Below are 20,133 nucleotides of genomic sequence, written 5' to 3'. Positions count from 1 at the left end.
CCCCCACACTTGAAACCCATATAGTATTAGGCCTATTATAAAGTACATTAGAACTGGGCCTGGCCCTCAAAGTCATGGATAAACTGAATTACAATATAGCAAACCTCCCATTCCAAATCAGCACTAACTGCTAACACTCAAATAACCCTAGCTATGAAAAGGCAACACTGCACATATTACACCGGGCCCTACAACACCAATGCACCTCCTATTCTGGCTTAAAAACAAATCAGAATAAGAGGCTATCATCAATCCCTACACAAAAACTATAAGCTAGCAGAATAATTCACCTCAGTCACACATGCAGAACATAGACAGATCCTCACAGAATACTGAATAAAGAGACCATAAAGTATAAATAGAAATGTGAAGATAAAATCCGAACTAGAACCCACAAGTCAGGCTCTGTATGCAGTGCAACAATGGAAAAATAGAATCATCACCATTTCTCTTAAAACATCAAACAATAAAATCAAGAAATATAAATCATCATAATAGTAAAACCATATGAATAACAAAAAGAATATTTCAAAACAGCTGAGGAACAGAATATCCAATAATTAAAAAGTTTTAAAAATATTTCAAAACAGCAGGTACATCATGCAGTCACATCTAGCAGGATTTGCTTTGTCATATTTTTGTTTATGCTGAACTGTATACATTTTATGTATGTAGATGTTGTAAACCATCATGCACGTACGAAGTGCATGGGATTAAAATGTAAAACAAACAAAAAATAAAATGCATAAGGATAAAAATAGCCCTTGCTCTCTAGACCTGGGAACTTTTGATTTCCAGATGCCCTGAAATTGTCATGGATTACTGGGGGGGGGGGGGGGGGGGCACAGACAATTTGCCTCCCACAAACTTCCTCCTTTCTCTCACACCCCTCACACACAGCAGCCTCTTCCTCTTTCTTTGGGCCACAGGGTCAATGCTGCTCTGCCTCCTGCTTCCCCTCCCTTCAGGGCCCGGGCAGACGCTGCTACCTTCTGCTCCTTCCAGCGTGGAACCTGCACGGGCCCAGAAGAGGAGGTGGTGTCGTGTGGTCCCGTGCGGGCAGGAAGGAGGAGATGTCGCCAAGCTGTAGCGCTTCAGGCAGCCACCTAGTGCCTCCACCGGCCTTGTTTTCAAAATACCTGCAATGGACACGTAGAAGGCCTCCATTGTATGCAAATCTTTCTCATGCATTTTCATGGTGGGTATCCTGAAAACCAGGCCTGTTTGTGGCTCTCCAGGACTGGAGTTGCCTACCCCTGGCCTAGGTCCTGACTTAAGCTATGGAAAGCATAGGCCCCAAACTTGTAAACTGCAACTCTCTCATTTGAATAAATGCTGTGCCCTTTCCCTGAAGCTTGCTGTGCTCTAACAGGTATCAGAAGAAACCCTGGCTGTGCTCAGGGAGCTGCAGCGCAGACACACAGGAGGATTAGTTTGCCACAGACACCTGGGCTGTGTAATTCCAGGGTAAGTCTGCGCTTGGCTGCATCCCAAGGGTGCATCGGGAGCAGACCCCACCCAAGAAGGGAGGGGGGGGGACGGGCCCGCAGAACAGCTGCTGCTTCACAGGGCTTTAACTTATCCCCTGCTTGGCTAGAAAGAAGTAGTGGAAGACCTCTCCAGTCACAAAGGGCAGTCTCTCCGCAGTGACTGGACGAGATACCGAAGCTACAGCATGGGATAAGGAACGGGGTAGAAGCTTTATCCAATCCCTGTAAAGCAGGAGCAGACGCTGCTCTGTTCAGATGAGTTTAACCTTTTAGGTACCGCTCCATCCTATGGTGCGCCTCTGCCCCTGGCAGGAGCCTCCTCTCCTCTCCTACGCTACAAGTCTGGGAAACTAGCAATCTGACCCCTCTAAAGTTTGAGGCTTATGTTTAATAATCGATGATAACAGTCCCAGAGCAAGGGGCTTCTCACCTGCTGTGTTTGATCTCACCTGAAATGTATTTAAAAAAAACAAAAAAACAACACAACAAGAGCGAGCAACTGTGTGACTGAGGAAAGGAATAAAGAACAGGCCTGAATGCCTTCTTGCCCAGAAACCTGCACGGGAGAACATTCCCAGTCTGCTGCTGGTGCACATACCCTTCCCACCTCCTTCCTCCAGAGGAGACATTCCCAGCCTGGCCTGTCTCACTCCCTCTAAAAGGTGCCATCTTGGAATAGTCCAATTTGCATCTTGAGTGGTGACAGATCATCTCGTCTCCAGGGGGATGCTGGGCAAGGAGCGACCTCTCAGTCTTGGGAGGTGTCATGCCTTAAACCTGTTTTAACAAGTGCGGCAAAAAAGCATCTCCCCTGCTGGCACCTCTCTGTCTTATTCATCACCCTTCCCAAAATGGCTACCTCGGCCTAAGCAAATCCCTAGCGTTATGAAGAAGCCTCCATGTGTCCAAGGGCTTGCATTGTGCACAAACAGGAGCGGGGTGGGGGTCTACATAAGGACTGAGGCTTTATTCTCATGGATCTTAACTTGAGTGGAGGTGGTCCTTGCTCACAACTTACTCTCTTATATAGATGCAAGCTCTTATGTTGATTTTGGAAGGCAATAATACAGCTGCACGGAGCCCCTGCCATCCTCAAAAGGAGCACACAGTGGACTGGTGCTTCTCCAAAGCATGTAGATAAATCAGATATATAAGAAACAATGTCTCTGGTATCCAGATCCATTGCCTCATGCTTTTCCTTTGGGGCTGGATAAATGGAAGAATTCGGGGTAAGTTTCTGTAGACCCAATGGAGGGTCTCTACAGGCCACATACCCTGTACTATGTAACTCACATGACAAGGCCCGATGCACTCAAGGCTTCTCCTCCGGTTTGTGTCTATGGGAAAAATATTTAGGGCATGCAGCCTGGCCATCAGGATCATTTCTCCGAGACCTGGGTAGCTTATCCCAGTGTACCTGGAATAGACGCCAGGACTCTGGAGATCAGATTCCGGGATTCTCCCCATCACCCCTCTGCTTGCTGAAGGAGAGACCCTAAAATTCCTGATTATATATATATATATATATATATATATATATATATATATATAAAGCATTTCTCCATAGGTAAAGAAGGAGAAAAAAAATAAAGACGTTTTCAATAAGACCTTAAATCTCTTAAAGTGACAACCTAATATAATAAAAAAATTTAAAAAATTTAAAAAAAACTTAAGATTTTCTATTTGCCAAAGCTGCGTTTTTAAAAGCAGAAGCTCCAGGGGATGGGAGCAAGGGTCTAACTTCTCTGCTTGTAGTATGCTTTAGCTCCTGGTTTTGGGGGGGGGGGGGGGTCTTTGCCCAGGTCGACCGCCACTTGCTTAGGGCAGGTGAGGTGCACTAATGGGCAGCCAGAGGGTCCAGCCTGCTCTGGTGTGCGCGACGTGCCTGGTCTCCGGGCTCTAAAGCCGCCCTGGGCCTCACACCACAGTCCCTGCACGTAAAGGGCCTGCAAAAAAAAGCCGAGGAGGAATCAAATAAAATATTACAAATCCACAACAGGTTTCTGTACTTCCTGCTAAAGGTAGGAGGTTGGGAATAGGTTTGCGCTATCAGTAAATCCTAACAAAGATTTTTGAGAAAAGCGGAAGGATTAAACCCACCTGCTCTCTCTCCCCCAGCAGCTGCCGCTGGAAAATAACTGGGCAGACCCAGCAAAGGTGGGGGAACTTCTGCCATGGGTGAAGGAGAAAACTTTGAATGGATGAACCCAAAGTTCTGGAGACACCTAAAGAGCAAAGGAGCAAGCTCGGAGAGAGCTCTCGCCTGACTTTGGGATCGGACGAAAGGCTCTGCTCCGCGATCCGAAGCTGGGGAAGGGTCGGGCAAGCCCCTCGGCCTTTCCCAGAAATCAGATCAGGTGAAGGCCTGGGCCCAAGACAAGCATCACCCCCCCCCCCCCCCCCAAGCCTTTCCACTCCTCTCTGTCATCTGTTTCTTGCTCCGGCCACGCGAGCAGGGTTCCAGGTTCTGGAGACGGGAGAGTCACCTTGATGCCACTGTGACATTTACACAGGTCTAACCTGGCTCAGCAGGGGTGAGGGGGTCCCCTCCCCTGCACAGCTGGCAGCAGCTGCCTCCTTTGGCTGATTGCAGACCATCCAGGCCTCACTTTCAGCCGATGGGCTGCATCGGTTTCAGCTGGACAAGGAAAGCTTTCTACATCCCCCCCCCAAGACAAACGTAGGCCGAGGTGAGTATTCTTACCTTTACTGTCTAATTTCTCCGGCCTCACTGATGATGAGAGAGGGGCACCAGGGTGTAGCCCATTTAACTTGTATTCATAAGAAAGAGGAAGCCTTCTCCGCCCATCCCATCCCAGGTGCCTTTCCTCCTCGGCCCCTGCACCATCAAGGACCACAAGGCAGGGAGAAGTGTGCAGGGGATGATCTCTTTCACCCACCCCCCAGCGTTTCCACCCCTCCTGGCCACCATCTGCAGGACCCACGGGAAGCCGACTGCTTTCCTCCTCACCTGCCCATGGGCTCTCTCTCCCTCCCTCCCTCCCAACGACCGATTTCCCCATTTTATTCTCACCCCCTTGCCTACCTTTGTGCATGCCCGTGTATTTATCTTTGATGACGGTCAGCTCGTAGATCTTCCCAAACTGCTCAAAGATGGGATGCAGGTCCTTCTCTTCCAGATTGCGGGGGATCTGTCCGATGAAAAGTTTAATGGCATCGGGTTCCTTCATTGGGGCGAGGTGGGCAGGGGGTGGGAGGAGAGGAGGGGAGGGGAGGGGGTGGGCTGGAGCCGGCACAGGGAGATTTCCCAGCCCCCGGACGAGCAGTGCCTGTGGGCCGGGGGCAGGGCCGCTCTTCAGTCTTGCCCGGGCCCCGTGCCTTGCTGGTCCTGTCTGGGCCAGACTCTGGCAGTCACTCTGCCCCCTCCCCCCCCCCCCCCCGCCCCCTCTCTCTCTCTCCGGCCTCCGATTAATGAGACAGTTAATTAGTTCATTGATCGCGATCTCTGAGCAGGGAGCAGTTAAATTCCCCTTTGCAGTGATCGATCCTCGCCGCCCCACCCCCCCCCACCCCAGCAGGATTTCGGCCGATCCGCAGCTCCACGCTTCCCCCCTGTCTGCATCTGGAGCTCCGATTCAAATCTTTTCTCCAGCAACAAAACCCTGCCCGGGCGCCCGCCCCCTGATGTCAGCGCTAGGGGCCGGGGACAAACTCCCGGCCGCGGGCCGGCACGCAGAGGGAGCCCCCCACCCCCTCTCCCCCGGGCCGGGTGCAAGCCCCTCGGCCGAGATGCAGGGGGGGGGGGGGGGGGGGAAGGAGAAGCGCTGCGGAGGCCGAGCGGCGATGGCGTCCTCCTCGGGCAGAGCGGCGCTGCCGGCGTCGGGCTGCCTCCCTGCTCAGGAGCGAGAGTTTGCAGACGCTCCCTGGGCGCCCCATTGTTCGCTGCTCGGAACTGTCCCTGGTGCTGAAGAAAGAAAAAACCCGGAGGCTCTGAACTGGGCACCCCCCCCAGCAACAGAGCTCCCCCGATCCCCTCAGCACCAGGGCTCCCCCGATCTCCGGCACCCTCACCACCAGGGCTCCCCTGATCCCCAGCACCGGATTTCCTAGAGGATAGGGGGCCGGAGGGGGGGGGGGGTGGGGGTGGGGGAGCACCTTACACGGAAAGGGGTCTCTCGGCACCGGCTCCCCGCTTCGGATTGCCCGATCCCGAGGAGCAGGACCTCTGAACCGCCAGGTCTCTACTTCCGAGTCTGGGATCCCTTGCACTCTGAGCTCGTGCTCCTCCATTTTACCAGGCAAATTCCTCCCTTCTCCCCCAACCATACAGGTACCCGAGTTTTAATTCTTCGGAGAAGGGCGCCCCAAAATTTGCTGCTGCTACGATGAGAAGTAAAAGGCTCACTTTATTCTCATGCAAAATACAGTTCCTCTGCCGTCCCCAGCACCTGCTCCCTACCTCTGTCCCTATCAAGGGCTCAGGCAGCCTGTCACCAACCCAAGAAGAAAGCCGAAGCGTTAGCAGCCCCTGGCAGGGCAACCAGCACCCAAAGTCACTGGCCATGGGCTGAAGGAAGCAGCCACAGTTAAGGAGATACTTGAAATGTACTGCAGTTTGAGGGAACCTGGAGTACCAGAACTACACCTGCCCCGCCTTATTGCCCTAAGAGTGCAGGCCCTGCTGGGAAAAAGCTTGGGGGTGGGGTCTCTGCATGCCTTCCTGGGAAAACAGTCATGGACAAGCTGTCCTTACAGCCCAGGCCAGACAACAGGTAGAGTGAAGGGCTCAGCATTAGCCATCAGTGTCGCTGAAGGATGAAAACAAGGCCGGGCCCTTACCTGGTACAGCCTCAGCTTAGCAAACCCCCTCTGCACCTCACAGTGTCCTGGAGCAGGGCTGCCCCTCCAGAAATTCAGGACCATCGACTGGGAATGCAGATCTCTGAAAGGAAGGGGCACATGAGGGGAACCGGCTGATGGGAGCAGGAAGGAAGGGGGGGGGGGGGGGGGGAGGCTCAACCTGCGCTCCAGGACAGAGGCTTGCAAAGGGAATGCGCAGACTGGCTGACAGATTGAGCCGGATGTGTGGCCTCCTTTTCTCTGGCACCGTCGTCGTGCTGGATCGCACACGCTGATGGGATGCAAAGAAGCTTCCCGAAAATGTGGGGCCGATCGGACACCGAGCGGGCCGCTCTCTCGTGTGCAAACCTCTCTCCCCTTCAGTAAGGAGCTTAAAACGGCCAGATGTGATGCCCACAGCTGTGATTGTCAAATCCCATTTCTCCTGTGGTAAAGGAATGAGAAAATGTTTTCTTAGCAGAAGCAGTTTCTTCAATATTTTAATTGCCCTTAACAGCTCCAGGCCGGTGTGGGGAATTGCACTTCCCGCTCCCTAGCCTTTATTGGGGTCTTCCTTGCATTTTCACATTTCCTAGTGTGGTCAGGCTGTTGCTCAGCCTCTCTGTACAACTCTCTGCTCCAGATGGTATCCCCAGGTGACATGTGCCTGCCGACACTGGCACTCAGTCAGCGCTGCTGCTGCTGCTCCCGGAGGCAAAGACAATGTCCAAAGCTGTGCTTTTATGTGCACCACAGTGATCTTTTCATGGATTTGCACTTAATGAAGTAACGAAATAAACTAAACTGGCTAAATTGACTGATCTGAGAACGGCCTTTTTCCGCCCAGCTGGGAGTACACACCCATGGGTCTCCACGGTGCCTGTAACTTTAGCAAGATTAAAGAGACTCATTTCTGGGAAGCTGGTGGGCGTGAAGGGGTGATTAGGTGACTGGAAGAAAACACCAGACCTATATTCGGTATTCAAATGTAGGTGCGCTGTTTTACCCCCTCCACTACCTACCCATACCAGGTGCAAAGTACGCATAGTATGGCACTGGTTTGAGAATGAGCCCCATAGTCAGCAGGGGTCACTGTAGTGGTGGCAGCTATCTTCCTCCCCTCCCCGGTATTGAGCACGTGGGCCTCCGTGGTGTGCTAGAATCAAGCGCATGGCCTCCATGCCAGGACTCCTCCTTCCCCACTGCTGACACCAGTGACACAGTGAGAACATATACAATGCTTAATACATCCCATAATACACCCCAGCATCCCATAATACGCCCCAGCAGGCTTCAGCTTTGGCTCTCTAGCACTCAACCTTCCCCCAGACCCCCTCCCCCAACTCTCGATCTGACTTCTCAGCCTGTTCCTACCACCTAGACCTGTCCCAGGTATTTATTTTTATTTTTTTTTTACCATTTCTTTAAAATGCTGGTCTCCCCCCAGCTCCACTGGGGGGGCTATTGCAGGCCCTGCCTTCTCTCTCTTTGCTTCTCACAAGCCCCAGGCTTAATCCAACATCTAAGTCTTACCGCCCAATTTCTTTTGTGAAGGGAGAGGGGCAGCGACCAAAGGCATGACTCGCGAGACTCGAGAGCCACGCCACTTGCGGACGGGCCGCGTGGTCCTCTTGCTGCACGTCCTGCCTGCCACGCCTGGGGTGGAGGTTCAGCTGGATGGGGGATTCCGGGTTACAGGAGCTCGGGGAGGCTCTAGGTCTGGCTTTCATTTGAAGCCAGGCCTAGAGCCTAGAGTTTTTCAGGAGGAAAAACCTCTGTCTCTCCACCTACATCTGGAGCATCGGCTTTTAGAAAGGGGGGTCTTAGATCTCAACGGCTCTTCCTGGAAGCCTCTGTGCTCAGATTTAATGCTACTATTAGCCCAAGGACGGCAAGGACACTCCATATTGGGAGGGGGGGGGGGATCTGAGATTCCTGTGGTGAAATCCCCCCCCCCACCGCCCTCAGTACACTTATGTTCTGCGCAGGTATCAGCCTGATAACCGAGAGACCCCCAGAGACTCCAGAAACCAAAAATATCTTCATCAGCTCATTTAACAAAGGAAATGGAAGCCTGACTGCTACTCCCACAGTGTCAGCTCTGCAGGAACACAATTAGTCTCTATTAATTGTCATGTTATTCTTCTTCCAGAGACATAATAGAAATAAAAGCCAAAGGTGACGGCACTTTCCTGTTTGATTATTTATAACCTATAAATATCCTTCAAACAACATCTCCACCGTGGGGTGCCCTGGCCACATGACAAGAAGAGCGATTCTTCAACTGGACATTCAGGATCCTCAGGAGGATCAGAGAAAGCCTATAAACGCATCCCGAGATGATTCTCCCACCCAAAAGGAAGAGGAAACAACACCCGGGCGACAGCAAAGAGAGGTGTCCTACTAGCTCAGGTAGAAGGCTGCTCCTTCACGCAAATTCTTGGTCAGGAGCCGTATGGTTTGGCGTTTTATTCCTGTGGCCTTTGAGGCTGGAGTACTGGAGTGGGCTCAGTGTGGGGTAGTGCATGTGGGATCCATGACACTCTAGTACAGGGCTGGGCCCAGTCACAGTGAGCATGAGAGCCACGGGGCTGTAAAACTGAGGTGGGCTCAATGGGCAGAAAGGGTGGGACTAATGGGGCTGTATTACTGGGGGGGAACACATCTTGGGGGCAGCTGGTGTGGGGAGGGTTTCAGGCAGTGATACATAAGAATATAAGATTTTGCCAAAGATCCATCGAGCCCAGCATCCTGGTTCCGACAGTGGCCAATCCAAGTCACAAGTACTCAGAAGGATCCCAAAAGGTCAATAGACTTCATGCTGCTTATCCCAAGAATAAATAGTGGATTTCTGCAACTCCACCTTAATAATGGTTTATGGACTTCTCTTTCAGAAACTTGCCCTAACCTTTTTAAACCCAGCTTTTACCACATCCTCTGACAATGAATTCCAGAGTTTAATTGTGTTAAGTGAAAAAATATTTTCTCCTATTTATCTTAAATGTATTATGTAGTAACTTCATTGCAAGTCCCCTAGTTTTTGTACTTTTTGAATGAGTGAACAGCTGATTGGTGTTTACCTGTTTCACTCTGCTCATTCATATCCCCCCCTCAGTCATTTCTTCTCCAAGCTGAAGAGTCCTAACCTCTTTAGCCTTTCCTCATAGGGAAATCATTCCATCTCCTTTATCCTTTTGGTCCCCCTTCTCCTTACCTTTTCTAATTCTGCTATATCTTTTTTGATATGTGGTGACCAGATCTGAACATAATATTCAAGATGAGGTTGCACCATGGAGGGATACAGAGGCATTACGATATTCTCTGTTTTATTCTCCATTCCTTTCCTAATAATCCCTAGCATTCTATTTCCTTTCTTGGCTGCTGCTGCCGCATACTGAGCAGAAGATTTCAACATATTTTCAATAACACCTAGATCCTTTTCCTGAGTGGTGACTCTTAATGTGGAACCTTGCATTGTGCAGCTATGATCTGGGTTACTCTTCCCTATATGAATCACTTTGCACTTGTCTACATTAAATTTCATTTGCCATTTGCATGCCCAGTCTCCCAGTTTTGCAATGTCCTCTTGCAATTTCTCACAATCCTCTTGTGATTGGAGAAGGTTGAATAATTTTGTATAAATCAACAAATCTGATCACCTCCCTCTTGTTCCCTCTCTAGGTCATTTATAAATATCTTAAAAAGCAGTGGCCCTAGTACAGATCCCTGGGGCCCTCCACTATTCACCTTTCTCCATTGAGAAAATTGACCGTTTAGCCCTTCTCTCTGTTTTCTATCTTTTAACCAGTTCTCAGTCCCAACAGAACATTGCCTCCTATCCCATGACTTTTTAAATTTCCTCATGAGCTACTTTGTCAAATGCTTTCTGAAAATGCAGACGCACTACAATCGACTGGTTCACCTTCATCACATGACTGGTGTAAGAATCACCAGAATTCCTTTTATTCTAAAGTGACTCCCAACCCTAATACTGAGCATGAGGAAGTGAAATTTCTTTTCCTTCCTCCACTGCCTATCACATGAAAGAGTTTAGATTCATTGACCATAAACAACTCTTGAATTCAGGGACTTCTTTGTGCATTTTGCACATGTGATATCCCAATGGTGAATACTCATAAGGCAGAAATTTCTTTTTACTGCACAGTATGAGGACTGATTGGGTTTCTTTTCTGAAAGCCCAGCACCTCTGCACTCGCCCTGTCATTGAAGACCATCACTGAAAATGTCACCAGGAATCTGCCTGGAATCTAAATGAGAAAAACCACACAGATCTCTCTGCCATGGGCGGGAGAAAGAGGGAAGGTTTAGGGTGCCTGAAATCTCTTAAATTATGGCCCAGAAAAGAAAATACATTTGCGACACAGATTTGCCAGACAACAACACAAGGGCTTTCCCCTCTTTTCTTCATAATCTTCTGATTTTGTGTGGTTTTCTTTTAGCAGTAAGTATGCGTAGGCCAGAACGAGGTCTCCACGGGGTGTGCATGAGAGAGCAGGTCTGTGGGTCACGTTAAGAGGCGCGTGCTACTCCCTCTTTAAGGAGGTTAAGGGTTGTGGTTCTGCCTGGGCAGAACGAGAGGGCAGGGGAGCGCAGGAATAAGACGTGTGATGCTGTCTCCGCAGGATGAGAGTGCTGCTGCCTCCGGAGGCAGTTAAAGCCAGATTCCGCATCACTGTGTCTGGGGTACAGTGGATGAGAGATCAGAATGGAAAAACAGGACAGCAAATTGCCAGTTCATGCTTCCTTCTCCTCTTGCCTTCCCCTTTCAGATTTGCATGCTGGCATTTACCTCTGCAGTGCAGAGCAGCCCGGCTGTGTCGTCAGCCATGGCAGTGCCCCTGGAATTGTGCCAGGATTGCAATATTCCTCTGGGGCCATGCATCACATCCAGGATATCAGGAACCACCCAGAGGGAGGTGTCGTGAAGGGTCGTCCCCCCCCCCAGCTGTCCTAGAGCGGGGAGAGCAGAGGCCCACGCCGCACAGGAAGGATTTCATTTCTGCTCACGCATGTGTGGTTTTAGCCATCGAAGTGACCAGAGAATGGAGATGTCGGCTGAAATCTGAAGCCGTTTGCTATTGTGCAAGGACCCCATAAACTCTTTCCTGTCTACCTACATACTGAGCTCCAACAGAGAGTCATCTGTCACAGGATCAAAGAACTCTATCTGCTTCCATGATTATCCTAGAGAGGTGTGTGTGTTGGGATGGGGTGTGGTGGAGAGGAAGGTTGTGGTGGGCATGAGGACAGAGAGGGGCATGGATTTGATAATGAGCAAGAATCTTTTTTTTTTTTTTTTTTTTTTTTAAGGAAAGGAGTTTCTAGATAGAGACCTTGGTATGATGAAAAAGGAGATAGACTCAAAGACATATTACTTCATGGATAGAGTGGAGATGTACGTTAAAAGAGTAACATAATTCATGAAAACCTCACATAAGTACAGAAGATCCTTAGCTGTGGGGGAGTGAGGGGTAAAGCCTGGGATAAGCACAGAGGATCCTTAGCTGTGGGGGAGTGAGGGGTAAAGCCCGGGATAAGCACAGAGGATCCTTAGCTGTGGGGGAGTGAGGGGTAAAGCCCGGGATAAGCACAGAGGATCCTTAGCTGTGGGGGAGTGAGGGGTAAAGCCCGGGATAAGCACAGAGGATCCTTAGCTGTGGGGGAGTGAGGGGGAAAGCCCGGGATAAGCACAGAGGATCCTTAGCTGTGGGGGAGTGAGGGGTAAAGCCCGGGATAAGCACAGATGATCCTTAGCTGTGGGGGAGTGAGGGGTAAAGCCCGGGATAAGCACAGAGGATCCTTAGCTGTGGGGGAGTGAGGGGTAAAGCCTGGGATAAGCACAGAGGATCCTTAGCTGTGGGGGGAGTGAGGGGTAAAGCCTGGGATAAGCACAGAGGATCCTTAGCTGTGGGGGAGTGAGGGGTAAAGCCTGGGATAAGCACAGAGGATCCTTAGCTGTGGGGGTGTGAGGGGTAAAGCCTGGGATAAGCACAGAGGATCCTTAGCTGTGGGGGGAGTGAGGGGTAAAGCCCGGGATAAGCACAGAGGATCCTTAGCTGTGGGGGAGTGAGGGGTAAAGCCTGGGATAAGCACAGAGGATCCTTAGCTGTGGGGGGAGTGAGGGGTAAAGCCTGGGATAAGCACAGAGGATCCTTAGCTGTGGGGGAATGAGGGGTAAAGCCTGGGATAAGCACAGAGGATCCTTAGCTGTGGGGGAGTGAGGGGTAAAGCCTGGGATAAGCACAGAGGATCCTTAGCTATGGGGGAGTGAGGGGTAAAGCCTGGGATAAGCACAGAGGATCCTTAGCTGTGGGGGAGTGAGGGGTAAAGCTACATAGGATCTGCATTAGTGCAGCAGGAAGGGAGAGTGACAGATACTGGATGGATCTTGTGGTTAATATTTGACATTGTATTATCTAAGATGGCTGGAGGTGAAACTCAGACCCTGCTGTTCCTGCTAGCAAACAGGATCCGATTTAGACAGAGTTTTCTGTTCTTTGGTTTCCCAGGGAAAGCCCATTGATAACTGAGCTCCATGGCCCTGCCTGAGAAGCAGCTGCAGTGGAGAGATCTTCCACTCCCCTGAAGCTTGGAGTTAAGAGCCAGGGCTGGGAGGAGATCTCCCCTCCCCTCATTCTCTGCATGAAGAGACCTCTGTGCCAGTGTCAGGTGTCCCCGCCCCGCCACCATCTGAATCAGGGAGATTAGGAGACCATCTGCTCAAGGTCACACCCCCAATTTACTGGCACCTTAGCTGTGCAGATTCCCATCCCCCACCTGAGCAAACATACCTACCTGGAAAAAAAAAAAAAAAAGAGGGCCCAGAGAGAACGCAGGCTCATTCTGCACGCGGTGAACCCTGTGGCCATTCAGGAGCGGGGCTGGTTTTAGATGGGCGCAGGGTGAATGAGCTGCAGCAGAGCCCAGCAACGCTGAAATGATAGAGGCGCCCATCCTTGCTCACATGGGCTCGGGAAGCAGTACTTTTTTTTCCTCAGGCCCGGTGGCAGGGGAATAGCAGGAGAGCCACGTCTGCCGACATCAAGGGCCTTTAGTGACGTCTTACACACCCACCGCATCCCTCTGCCCTAAGGCCACCCTGAGGCCACATCCCCTCTAAAGGCTCCCTGCCAGCATGCTGCTAACCCACAGCAGGACTTCCACTGCCATCTGCTCTCACTCTCCTACTCCCGCTTTTATTAGATGAACTCTCAGTAACGTAAAAAATCACCTCCATCACTTGCCCCTGCCACCCCCAGCGTTGCAAAGGATCCCCCTGGCACCTCCATCAGTTCCAAGGAGCCCCCTGCACCTGGCACCTCCATCACTGCCAAGGATCCCCCTGCCACCTCCATTAATTTCCCCTGTTCCTGCCCCTGGCACCTCCATCACTGCCAAGGAGACCCCTGCCCTTGCCACCTCCATCACTGCCAAGAAGTCCCCTGTCCTTGCCAAGGAACTCCCTGCTCCTGGCACCTCCATCACTGCCCCCATGCCCCTGGCATCTCCATCACTCTCTACTCGTAACTACTGTCTTACTTGTTAAATATTTTTTTCCTCTTTAATTCTGTTACTGATACTGATATTTTTATGAAATTGATGAAGTCAGAACATGAAGAAATGCCAGGAGCACAGTGGCACCTTATAGACGCACCAATTTATTAAAGCATGAGCACTCCGTCAGATGCTTTAATAAACTGGTGAGTCTACAAGGTGGCACTCGAGTCCTGTCATTTTCGCTACACCTGGCTAACACTTTGGAACATGAAGTTATACAATCATCCAGAGCAGGGGCAGCATCAAATGTGCCATGCAAACCGCCATCCAAACCAGAGGTGCCTGCACATCTGCGCCTAGAGCCCCTCCCCTCCCCCGATTATAAAGGATGCTCCTTCTCTGTGTCAGTGCAGACAGTCAGCACTCCCCTAGCACGGACTGGCTCCATTTCTGGTCTTCCACGCCTCCGACAGGATGTACTGCAACATCAGGGGTTAATCTCCTCAAAACAATAAAAGCCATCTGTCAACTAGAATCCACAAAACTGTGAAGAAGTAAGAGCTCAGCAGCATAAAGGTAGAGAGCAGGGCCAAGGCGGAGTATTCCATGAATGGCAGCTAACATGCACATGCACAGACATACGCAAAGCACCTGCACACTCAGCAACACACATACTGGGTGAACAATGGGGTGCTTAATACTCCCACTCCACACTTCCCGGGACCTGGAATGCTGCTCCCGGCAGGTGGATTGTACACGGCACAACTCACTTTTTTAGTTAAAGGAATATTTTCTGCCTAAACTGGGGCTCAGTTCCAGTACTGTCTACATGACTGTCCATGAAGCCCTTGCAGGGCCCATGTAGGGGATAATGGTTTATGGACTTTTCTTCCAGGAACTTGTCCAAACCCTTTTTAAAACCCAGCTACACTAACAACTTTCACCACATCCTCTAGCAATGAATTCCAGAGCTTAATTGTGCACAGAGTGAAAAAGTATTTTTTCCCAGATTTGTTTTAAATGTGCTACTTGATAACTTCACAGAGTGCCCCCTAGTCCTTGTATTATTTGAAAGAATAAACAGCTGATTCACATTTACCCATTCTAGTCCTCTCATAATCGTATAGACCTCTATCATATCCCCCCCCCTCAGCCATCTCTTCTCCAAGCTGAGCAGCCCCTCTTAAGCCTTTCCTCAAAAAGGGGAGCCGTTCCATGCCCTTTATCATTTTGGTCACCCTTCTCTGTCTCAACATGGATCAATACAGAGGCATTATGACATTCTGCTTTTTATTCACCATTACCTTTCTAATAATGCCTAACATTCTGTTTGTTTTTTTGATCACCGCAGCACACTGAGCCAACGATTTAAACTTCTTCAAGAGTACATTTTGTAAATATAGTGGACATCCCCCTTTCCAACCATACAGTGTTTTCTGTCATTGAACAGTGCAGAATGTCCAGATGCAAAGAACAGGGACCCGTCTTCGGGATTATTTTTGTCTTCGAGATCATTTTTAGGGAAAACATAAGTTCACTAAATTAATGGGAAAGGAGGTCAAACAAAGGATCTTTAACAGCAACGTCCTCTGTGCACTGCAGCTGGCTCGGAGCCAGCACCTGCAGAAGATCTCTGGAGCCCCAGCAGAGGCTAAAGCCAGGTCGGAGGGGTGAAGAGAAGATGATGGAGGTGGCTTGGGTGTGTGCCAAAAGCCACTGGATACGCTGTCAAGGCTTGAGCTGAACTGACACCGGGCAGGAGGCGTAAAAGGGGCTGTGGCAAGTAAACGTGGAGAAGAAGAGAAGAGATGATGACTCATGGCCTGACAGGGGATCAGTGGTGTAATAAGGGTCTCTGGCACCAGGGGGCCAATACATTTGTGTTACCTCCCCCCATCCTCTGGTGCAAGCTTTTGAGACATAAAGAGGATTGGATAAAGATAGCTACACACGACTCCCTAAAAAAGGCTCTTTTCTACTCAGACTGTTAAAAATCTGTGGAATCTGAACTACTACAAATTCTGTCAAAGATCTTCTCTCTCTCTTTAACAGTCACCTACACCAGGAATTTCAATTTGAACTGATGGAGGCAACAAAGCCCTGGGCAGCTCATCACACAGAAAGGAGGGGGTGGCCTTATTTATTTATTTATTTATTTAAATTTCTTATATACCGGCATTCGCGATGGGAGTCGCATCATGCCGGTTTACAAATAACAAGGTGTGACAACAGAATAAATACTTAATAACTTAAAAACATTAACATGTGATAGAAGAATAAGGTAGCAGTTACAATAAAACAGGGATAAAATGCAACTTGGAATGAAGAGAAGGCAAAAGAGAGATTAACACTGAGATAACAAAAGAATGACCAAGGTAAATAAAACCAAGGTAAATAAACCTGCCTCATTAAAAAAAGAGAGAACATTATTGAGTTGTCAAAGGTTGTTGATTACCCTGACGGGGCCTGAATCCTGCACTTACATCCCTGCAGGGTGAGGGAGGGAGCAGAGCCCAGGGCAGCTCATCACATAGGTGGTAGTTGGGTGGGGAGAGCAGGTGCAGGCTGAGTCCTGCTATTACATCTCTCCAGGATGAGGGAGAGAGCAGAGCCCATGGCAGTTCATGATACAGGTCGGAGGTGCAGGCTGGTGCTACTGTCATATCTCCCTAGGATGAGGAAGACAAGGGCAGCGCATAATACAGGTAGGAGGGGGCGCGCTGAGTCCTGCAGTCATGCAGGTCGAGGGAGCAGAGCCCGGGGCAGCTCATGACAGGCTTACTGTTATCACATCGCCGTAGGCGGCTGCCCAGACTAGCACAGGGGGGTCACGTGACTCCGCCCAGAAAGTGACGTCCTCCTCCTGTTACCTAGGGATCACGGAACTCGGTTTCCATGGTGAGGGGGCGGGGCCCGTCTCCCTGGTAATGGGCGGCTGGCGAGGGCCGAGCACTACGGCATGGAGGGAGCGGACCGGGGGGCGCTGAGCAGCGAGCAGGGAGATAGGCTGCGGGAGCTGCAGGTGCGGAGGGACAGGGAGGAAGAAGAAGGATTGGGGAAGAGGCTACGGAAGCTGCAGGCGCGGAGGGACCAAGTGTTGCTCTCGCTGACCTCTCCCCCTCTCTCTCTTGTGCAGATTAAGAGCCGCGTGGAGAATGAGAAATACCTGCGCTCGCACCCCGAGGTGGAGCTGCTGCTGACCGGCTTCATCAGGTACCCGGCCCCAGGACCCCCCTCAAACCTCACGTCTGGACAGGCGCTTTCACAGGCCCTCTCTTACCTGGTCTTCTCTCTCTCTCTCTCTCTCCCTCCCTCAGGGAAGTCTTGCTCAAGAGGCCAGAGAACATTTGCGAGTTTGCTGCAGGTGAGTCCTTGCCTCTGCCCAGCCCATCTTAGTGCATTCTGGGACTCCGGAAGTCCTGCTGAGCACTCTGGGACCAGGTCACCCTAGCCCCGGTGGTGGCTGCCTGAGTATCACGTGAAGTTTGGGCGTTTAGGGACTGATGTGGAATTTCCTATAAAGGCACTGTTTCTAGTATGGCGATCAGCATCCATCACTGGCCAGCAGGCTCCCTGCCAGAAACCTTTCAGCTGGAGCAAGGCCAAAAGGGGGGAAAAAACGAAACAAAAAAGTCTGCCTGAGTGATTTCCTTTTGTTGCAGACCATTTCACCGACCCCGACCTCTCAGAGAAGATTCAGGAGAAACTAATCGATAATGAACAGCGGCGTAAGAAACACTGGGATGGAGGGAAATGAGGGCGAGGGATTGCTAATCTGATGTTTTAGCATCTGCATTCTACATCCACAAAAAAACAATCCATTTATACAAATTCTGCGCTGGAGGCTGTTGTTTTATTTCATTATTACTTCTGCATAAAAGGCTGCAGCTAGCTGAAGCCTTTCTGACAGCCAGCATAATAGACACAGAGACCCTCTCTTCAGTGTTATAGCCCTTGAGTAGCATCTGCACTGTCTGTTCTTGGTCATCCAGCTGCTCTGTTGTCTCATACATCATACTCATCTCCAGCTAACCCAAAGCAGAGTGGTGGTTATTGCAAGGAGTACTGTTCATAATTTGAGTGATATAGTTTTAGGATAGGGGGACCCACACATTTCTAACACTCACTAATAATTAGAGGGGAATCTTTTCTCTTTTATGTCCAAGGAGGTTAAGCACAAGCCATTCACCATCAGTCTTTCTATCCCAAAACCCAGAAAGTCTAATAAAACCATCACCAAACGTGATTAGTGAGGGGGTACAATTCCCTGCTGGTACCAGGGCTGCAGTGCTCTTTATGAAGGCAATCATGCACCCCATTACTACTTTTGGATTTCCTATAGCAGCTTTCTGCCCCCACCTGCTGAGGCTCCAGTCTCCTATAGAGATTATTTCTTTCTGAAACAAATTGTCAGAATAGTATGACAGTACACAAGAACCAGAGCAGGTGCTTCTTATAGCTCCAGGCACACTTCCCTTTAAGCAATTACCACACCAGTATTCTGAAGTAGAGACAGGACTCAGCCTGGGTAATTTTATTACCTACAATCAATTTATTTAATCAAATTATAAGCAACCTTGGCTTAAGCCCTAACTAGTAAACAAAAACATGCATCATAAAATCAGCAAAAACATAAGCCACCTGTTTCAAAGTATCCTGCAGCACTTACAGGATCCATAACAGATTTTACACAAAAATGCCTACTAAACATTTTAAAGTTGCAATTGCTAGGTGGCTGTGTAAAGTATTGCTATTTAGAACACAGCTGGTATGAGAGGCATGATCTGGTATATAATTCATGTCAAATTTAAGTCTTACCATTAATCTTAAAAAGATGGTCAACCATAGGTTCTTTCCCCCCATGCCCCATAACCATGCTGACGACTCTCCCTGCTCATTCACTCCTTCCCCCATCCTCCCTATACCAGGGCCTGATTGGTGTTCTCCATGGTTCAAAGCACAATACTGGGACTGCATTGGGGTAAACAAGGGTAGCTCCACCAACTGGTTCAAATGAAAGGAGGAAACTACTTTTGGAAGAAAAGATGGGACCGTCCGCAAACTAATTCTGGAATCAAAGATCCTCAAGAAAGGTTCCCTTGCAGGACAATGCCTGCAGTTCAGAAACCTGACATGCCGAGGAAATTGCCACCAGGAACACTACCGTCAAGGTGAGATCCTTTAGAGTCATCCTCTGCAGCAGCTCAACAGGAGGAGCACACAAAGCCTTAAGAACCACATTTAAATTCCAAGATGGACATGGAGAATTCAGCGGTGGGGGTAAATGCTTTGCTCCTCACAGAAACCGGGCTACATTGGGGTGTGCCCCCACAGTCTTCCCATCTACAGAACCGTGTAAACAACAAAGGGCTGCTACCTGCACCCGCAAGGAGCTACAGGACAATGCCTTAGCTAAACCGTCCTGTAGAAAGGCTAGAATACTGGAAACGGACGCTCGAGTGGAGACAATTGCATGCGAAACGCACCACGAGTCGAAAACCTTCCAAACTCGCACATATGATAAGGAAGTAGACATCTTACGCAACCTCAGGAGGGTGGACACCACTGTGTCCGAATAACCTTTACCTTTTAGTCGCCACCTCTCAAACGCCATGCCGCTAGACAAAAGCGATCTACCCTGATCGAAACAAACAGGTCCCTGGTGAAGGAGGTTCAGCAGAAACGGAAATTGCAGTGGGTCCTCCACCGCGAGATTGATAAGATCCACGAACCACAGGCCAATGGGGCCACTCGGGAGCCATCAGGATTACCTCCGACAGATGGCTCTCTATTCAACGTAGTACCTTGCCGATCAGCGGCCAAGGGGGGAAAACATACAGCAGGACTGTCATCGGCCCAGGGCAACGGCCAAAGCATCCATGCCCTCTGCCCTCGTTTCCCTTCAACGAGCAAAGAAGTGTGGAGCCTTGGCATTCTTGAAGGTCGCCATCAGGTCCATGGACGGCGTGCCCCATCTGTCGCAGATAAGTTGAAAAGCCCTGTCTGCAAGCTCCCACTCTCCGGGATCGAGCTGATTTTGACTCAAAAAATCTGCGTGTACATTGGACATGGCTACGCTGGCTAGGTGCCGTTCCGCCCAATGAATCAACAGGCAGGCTTCTAACACCAACGGATGACTCCTGGTCCCCCGTCCCCCCCCCCCCCCCCTGACGATTGATGTAGGCCACTGTGGTCGCATTGTCGGACAGCACCCTGACAGACTTCCCCTTAATCAGAGGGAGGCAGTCCTGCATCGCCAGGTGCACTGCTCTGGCCTCCAAGCGATTGATCGACCACAGAGACTCAACCGGGGACCAGAGCCCCT

General features: G+C 50.2%; 2 protein-coding genes across 3 annotated transcripts in view; one reads left to right on the top strand and one right to left on the bottom strand.

The window, feature by feature from the left end:
* The window catches only part of CELF3 (CUGBP Elav-like family member 3), a 59,971-nt gene extending 53,556 nt beyond the window's left edge, over positions 1-6,415 (bottom strand). For both annotated transcript variants that reach the window (XM_029581245.1, XM_029581246.1), the window contains exons 1-2: positions 6,291-6,415; positions 4,537-4,642 (exon numbers count right to left, since the gene is read on the bottom strand). In XM_029581245.1, the coding sequence (XP_029437105.1) occupies positions 4,537-4,642; positions 6,291-6,374 (190 nt within the window). In that variant the 5' untranslated portion in view covers positions 6,375-6,415. The remainder of the gene's footprint in view (positions 1-4,536; positions 4,643-6,290) is intronic.
* A 10,304-nt stretch (positions 6,416-16,719) lies between these two features.
* On the top strand, positions 16,720-17,642 carry RIIAD1 (regulatory subunit of type II PKA R-subunit (RIIa) domain containing 1). Its single transcript, XM_029581865.1, has 4 exons — positions 16,720-16,830; positions 16,945-17,021; positions 17,126-17,172; positions 17,471-17,642. The coding sequence occupies exons 1-4, from the start codon at positions 16,768-16,770 to the stop codon at positions 17,563-17,565; spliced, it is 282 nt and encodes a 93-aa protein (XP_029437725.1). The 5' UTR covers positions 16,720-16,767; the 3' UTR covers positions 17,566-17,642.
* Positions 17,643-20,133: the final 2,491 nt, after the last annotated feature.

Source organism: Rhinatrema bivittatum, chromosome 16 (assembly GCF_901001135.1).
Source record: "Rhinatrema bivittatum chromosome 16, aRhiBiv1.1, whole genome shotgun sequence".
Lineage (NCBI taxonomy): Eukaryota > Metazoa > Chordata > Amphibia > Gymnophiona > Rhinatrematidae > Rhinatrema > Rhinatrema bivittatum.
This window is presented reverse-complemented; position numbering and strand designations above follow the sequence as displayed.